This window comes from Alosa sapidissima, chromosome 13, assembly GCF_018492685.1.
Source record: "Alosa sapidissima isolate fAloSap1 chromosome 13, fAloSap1.pri, whole genome shotgun sequence".
Classification (NCBI taxonomy): domain Eukaryota; kingdom Metazoa; phylum Chordata; class Actinopteri; order Clupeiformes; family Clupeidae; genus Alosa; species Alosa sapidissima.
In genome coordinates this window covers 7,621,743-7,627,734 of record NC_055969.1, presented here as the reverse complement: position 1 = coordinate 7,627,734, position 5,992 = coordinate 7,621,743, and the positions used below count along the sequence as shown (strand labels likewise).

Here is a 5,992-nt window from a genome sequence, read left to right as displayed (position 1 = left end):
AGTGATTCCGTTAACCGGGCGCCGTCTCTTAGATTTTCAGCACCATTCGCTGTCCATCTGCGTGCGCTGTGCCGCCCCCTTTGCAATGGGACTTGAGCAGTACTCGTGCACAGCCTCGTGCTTTCCTAAACAAAGAACTAAATAAATACATCACTGGTACTGGTATGTCTGCGTGTGTTTAGCGTACAGGCTCACAGTTTCCGAGTATGGTAGTACATTTATACAGGATGATAAAGAGGAAGGAAAAACATAATATTTTTGTGTTGTTGCTTATTAGTAGGTGGACACAATTTATTCACATACTAGCCCAGCATTTTAAGGGGAAGGTTTTTCAGGGATATTAAAACGTAAAAATCGCCCTCTTCTAATCAGTAAAATGCATCCATGTGTTTCTTTGAGACACGGCACAAAGAACTGTGCTGCTTCGATATTGTTCTTTATTTATAGTACTTCAACCTCGGTGGAGCATACCATGTAGCTGTGGAGAGGAGAAGAGGGGAGACAGCGCGCTGTGTGACACTAACAGCGAGTTTTCTGGTCGCGTTTCTCCGTCGTGCAACTCCCCGCCGCCCCGTCGCCTCTTGAGCTTGCCCTGTCTGTTTAAACCGAGAGGACACCCATACCGACTCTTTAAAGCAAAAAAAAATAGAAGGGTGGCTAGAAGCAGGGGCGAGGGGAACGGAGGTGTAAATAGGCAGGCGAAAGCGCTCGGTCTCTCTCTCTCTCTCTCTCCCTTTTATGAAATGAAGGAGTGAATTATTAAATAGGGCACACATTCTCACTCACACACATACATACACAGGGATCACGCCTCCACCGGGATCAGGCGGACGCTGGCGCCTTCCGTTTTTCATTTCATCCTGACGGTACATCTATATTCGTTTGTAAATATTTGCCGAGATTATAAATAGTGTCGGGATTTTTTATATCTGCACGTCTTAGTATATATATACATATCATTTCTATATTTAAAAAGGAAAAATATACTTCTTTGTAATCTCTTGAACATCCACTCGCGTCGCTTCTACACTGGAAGAGCAACTCCTTTGCCGTAAGAAGATGGCAACTTTAACCAACGGACAAGTGGACGGCACAGTTCACGCTGGAGCGGCCAGCACAAACGGGCTCGTGAACGGAATAAGCCACAGCCACAGTCCCGCGAGCTGCGCCACCATTCCCATGAAGGATCACGATGCCATCAAACTGTTCATCGGGCAGATACCGCGGAACCTGGACGAGAAAGATCTCCGGCCGCTCTTCGAGGAATTCGGCAAGATCTACGAGCTGACCGTACTGAAGGACCGCTTCACGGGCATGCACAAAGGTAAGCTCCGCTCCAGATCCGCCGGAAAGGGCACACTCGTTCTCCCCTGCAGCGGGGCTGTCATACCAAGGAAAATGTCTCAATGTGCTCGGATGTCTGTGCTTATCTTCATTTTCCCCTAACACACACGTACACAGAAACACACACGAACACACAAAAATGTACAACGGAAAATGAACCTGTTCTCGGTCCTGGAGTTATTTTTGATATTTTTGCTTTGTTTTAGACAGTCGCTTTTTTAAGTGTTTTCAGAAAATTAGATTGGAAGAAGTTCGGGCAAACATTGCTATGATCCTATAGCAATTGTTGATATGTAGGCTACGCCAAGGGAAATAGGCTACTCTGGCCGGTGTGCTACGGAATCACAGATCTCTCTTTTGGAAAAAAGGGAATGTTGAAATGGAAGCTTCGTGCAATGCAACAGTGGGTTTGGGAATGGGTAGGTTTTCGGTTGGGATGAACGTCATCCCGTGGTATGAATGGTGAGCTAGTGTCACGACAAGCGCCGGCTCTCCCTCTTTTAAGTTGGAGTTCTCGTGAGACATGTTCGAGGAACTGTTGGCTGATATCGCCCCCAGCTCTTGGGCAGTTGCTTTTGTGTGTGTGTGTGTGTGTGTGTGAGCCCGCACGTTTGCGTGATTTTAGTGTGTCTGTATGTGTGTGTGTGTGTGTGTCACAGGGTAAAATGTTGCTGTTTTTTGTGGCATTTGCAATATTTTTTTCTATAGCCTGACGTCACCTTAATACATAAAAACCTAAACAGCTACTGAAAATATGAATAATATTTTTGTGCTTTGATGGCTCTCTAGGTCATAGTTGTGCGGGAACATCGTAGTAGAGATTTTGCTCAGGTGTAGGCCTACTGTAAGATTCAGTTGCATCCGACCACTTAACCCCAGAATGTCTTGATCCGAATTCACAACAGTTAAGTTCAATCCGTATGGTTTCTATATCGCAGTCGCTTCTTTGTTAGATTAGTTCCCAGCATAGTGTAAATTATAAATATGACCATAACCTGTAGAGGTCCAACAGTGGATCATTCATCCTCCACAGAAATGGAAGAAGTACAGCTGTTCAGCAGCGGTTGAGAATCTGTGGACCCCCTTTGTGGTCACTTTTCTTCTGAACATTCCCCAAAACCTGTAGCATTGTACTTGGAAGTCTCTACCTCTGTGATGGTGCCCAAAGATCAAGCAGCATTCATTGAAAGCACAAGCGAGGGGGTCTTGGCCGGGCACGGAGGTGATGAAAGTGGGGTTGGGTGGGGGGGGGGGGGGGGGGGGGGGCTCATCATGCTCTATCCCCTGCGGGTCATCACCTCTCCACTCGGGGCTAATTGATCCAGCGATCCCTGGAGGCTGGGGCTTTGCCTGCCGGGCGTAGCACCGCGTTAGCGTTAGCATTAGCCCGGAGGACCCTGGGGACTGTGTGTCGCTGTAAACAGCATGACATTAGGCATGTGTTAGGCAATGATAGTAAATGAGTACACAAGGCCGTGGAGCGAGCGAGAGAGAAGGAGGGAGGGAGGGAGGGGTGAAGAGAGGGAGAAAGGAAAGAAGAGAGGCAGTTGAGGAAAGAGGAGGGAGTCAGCAGTGAGGGTGAAGGAGGGCTGAAGGTGGTTGGGGGGGGGGGTGGGTTATCTTTTATTAATAGTGCGGCTGTAGTAGCGACTCCCAGTCCAGTTGTTAATCATGCTGCCTGTGAACTATGGGCGTCCACGCGGGCTGATTCGAGGAACTGTCTACTTTCGGAAATATATAGCCCTGCACCCCCCCCCCCCCCCCCAAACACACACACACACACACACACACACACACTCTACAACCCCCCCACTGCTCCCGATCCAGCCTTCTCCGCCCTCCCTTTGGGGTCTGCTACGGCCCCTGCTTTCATTAATGCCCCCCCCCCCCAAGCTATCAGTCCAATATTTTAGCTCTTTGGGAGTCTCTCTCTTTCTTTCTCTCTCTCTCTCTCCGTCTATCTCTATCGTTGCATCTCTCCATTCGCTGTCCCAGCCACCCAGCTCTTGGACCCTGCTCTGGAATACATCACACTGAGTAGAGACATTCCATCGTCACTTTCCATTGCAGTGTGTGTGTGTGTGTGTGTGTGTGTGTGTGTGTGTGTGTGTATGTGTGTACCCATACTGTGCACCCTTTTGCGTTTCTTTTTCTTCTTTCATATCCTCCTCCTCTCTGTGTCTTCTTCTTTTTCATGGTTTTGTTTGTTGGTCCTTGATCTTGATTTTTGACTTGGCACTCTTTATGAACCTTCATTTTTCACATCTTTTCATTTCACATTTTCTTGTTATGCTCTGTTTCTTCTCCCCCTCCGCTCTCCCCTTTCTGAATCACCCTACACCTTATCTTTTCAACCCCCCCTTCCCTCCCTCCCTCTCTCTATCTCTCTCTCTCTCATTCCCTCTCTCTCTATCATCTCACCCTCCTTCTCTTCTCTCTGCCTCTCTCCATCACTCTCCACCCCCTCCACCCATTCACGGGTTCTTTCATCCGTTTATTCGCTCACCCACCCACACAGACACGCACTCGCGCACACACACACACACACACACACACACACATACACACACACACACTCTCTCTCTATCTCTCTCTCTCTATCTTTCTCTCTCACACACAGAGACACACACACACACACACACACACACACACACACACACACACACACACACACACACACACATACACACACACACATGCACATTCACACGCTTTCCTGTGTTCTCCATTACATTATGAGCTGGCAGTCAGCGAGCACTCTGCACTAAACTGTCCAATCAACATTCGTGGAAATAAATTGACAGATAAACACATAATTTATCAGCGTGAGGGCTCTGTGTTCGACTGGCAGAACAGCATGCTGTCTGCACTCTCAAAAACGGCGGCTTGAGATTGCAGCAACGAGCGAAATGACAAATCACCGCATCCCTGCAAAACAAAAACGAAAAAATCAGATTTAACCAGAAAAGAAAAACAACCGTGAATTATGTTTTATTTTGTTGTTGTTTTAAAAATGTATCGATTTAATAGAAATATGAAATCGTGAATCATCAAAATGCATCTGCACAAACAGTTCGTTCTCCATGTAGATGTATGTTTGGAGACAAGCTGGGCTGTGTAGGCGGGAGCGAGGGTGTTTGATGCTGGTGTAGAGTGTGTAGGTGGAGTTATGTTCTGTTTGATGCTGTGCTCCATCTAGGCAGATGGATTTTACATAGACATGAGGACCGACTGCATGAGCTGCACCAATATGGAATCATGTGTGTGTGTGTGTGTGTGTGTGTGTGTGTGTGTGTGTGTGTGTGTGTGTGAGAGAGAGAGAGAGCGCAAGAGAGAGAAAAAGAGAGTATGCAGAGACCAAAGGATATACAATATGTTTACATTTTTATATACATATTTATATTTTGTGTGTGCTTGTGTGCATGTTACATTATGTGCATGTGTTTCTGTGTGTGTATTTCTCTTTGTATCTGTCTCTCTGTGTGTGTGTGTGTGTGTGTGTGTGTGTGTGTGTGTGTGTGTGTGTGTGTTTGTGTTGAGGGCTTGTTTCAGAGTCCAGCAGGATTTGATGCTGGCGGTCCCTTTGTGTGTGTGTGTGTGTGTGTGTATATGTTTGTGGTTGTGTGAGAGAGTGCGTTCACGTATGTATGTGTATGGTTTATGTGAGGCAGCGAGAGTGTGTGTGTGTGTGTGTGTGTGTGTGTGTGTGTGTGTGTGTGTGTGTGTGTGTGTGTGTGTGTGTGTGCGTGCGTGCATGTGTGTGTGTTTGTGTGAGAGTGTGTGTTTTGAAGTACATTACTGTTTGATGCCCTTGGTCCTGCAAAGACAGCCACGTAATGAGTCGGAGAAGAGAGTGGAGTTATCCAATCCTTAGGACCTAATCCCAGTGGACCACCATAGAAAGAAAGGAAAGAAAGAAAGAAAGAAAGAAAGAAAGAAAGAAAGAAAGAAAGGATGAGAAGAGGGAATTGCAGAGGTGGAAGGTTAAAGGCGCAAATAAAACAACTCGGTGGAACTAGAGTTCTGAGAGATAAGTAAAGTAACAGAAGAAGTAAAGTAATGTAACTTTGTAACAAACAAAAACAGGAACAGGAAGTGGAGACAGGTAAAGCAACAATATGAGGAGAGAGAGGACAGGATGAGAGATGAGAGAAATAAACTAAAAGGACTTACCCAGTTCATGGTGATAAAGAACGAGAAATTGAGTTCAAACTGAGAAGAGGCTCTGATTTTTGCTTAAGGTGACAGTAGAAAGTGGAAAATGCTGGTCACTGGCTTATCATGAATTGTGTACTTCTCAAAGTGAACAATATATTGATAGAGAGGAACACCAGCAACAATAACAATATGTATTAGCTGTGGATTAAAATACAGTATATCTAATAAACTCTATGTAATCTATCTAATAATTCTATGAGGGTTTTTTTTACTTTTATTAATATATCCGAAATTCTCAAGAAAATATTTCATTTATTGGTCATATTCTTTTAATAATATATTGATCATAAGTGAGATATCAGAAATGATCAGCACAAGGCAGGTTTGCACTACATGTTTGTGGTAACTAGGTTTAACTAGAGACTGTTCTGAATTGAATTGTATTGAACTGAAAGGAGTGAAAAGCAACCGAGGGTATGAGGGAGAGCAA

General features: G+C 45.4%; 1 protein-coding gene across 11 annotated transcripts in view; it reads left to right on the top strand.

Moving 5' to 3' along the window:
• Nucleotides 1–658: 658 nt before the first annotated feature.
• celf4 (CUGBP, Elav-like family member 4) overlaps nucleotides 659–5,992 on the top strand; it is an 84,355-nt gene continuing 79,021 nt past the window's right edge. For all 11 annotated transcript variants that reach the window (XM_042059828.1, XM_042059823.1, XM_042059819.1 and 8 more), the window contains exon 1: nucleotides 659–1,324. In XM_042059828.1, the coding sequence (XP_041915762.1) occupies nucleotides 1,060–1,324 (265 nt within the window). In that variant the 5' untranslated portion in view covers nucleotides 659–1,059. The remainder of the gene's footprint in view (nucleotides 1,325–5,992) is intronic.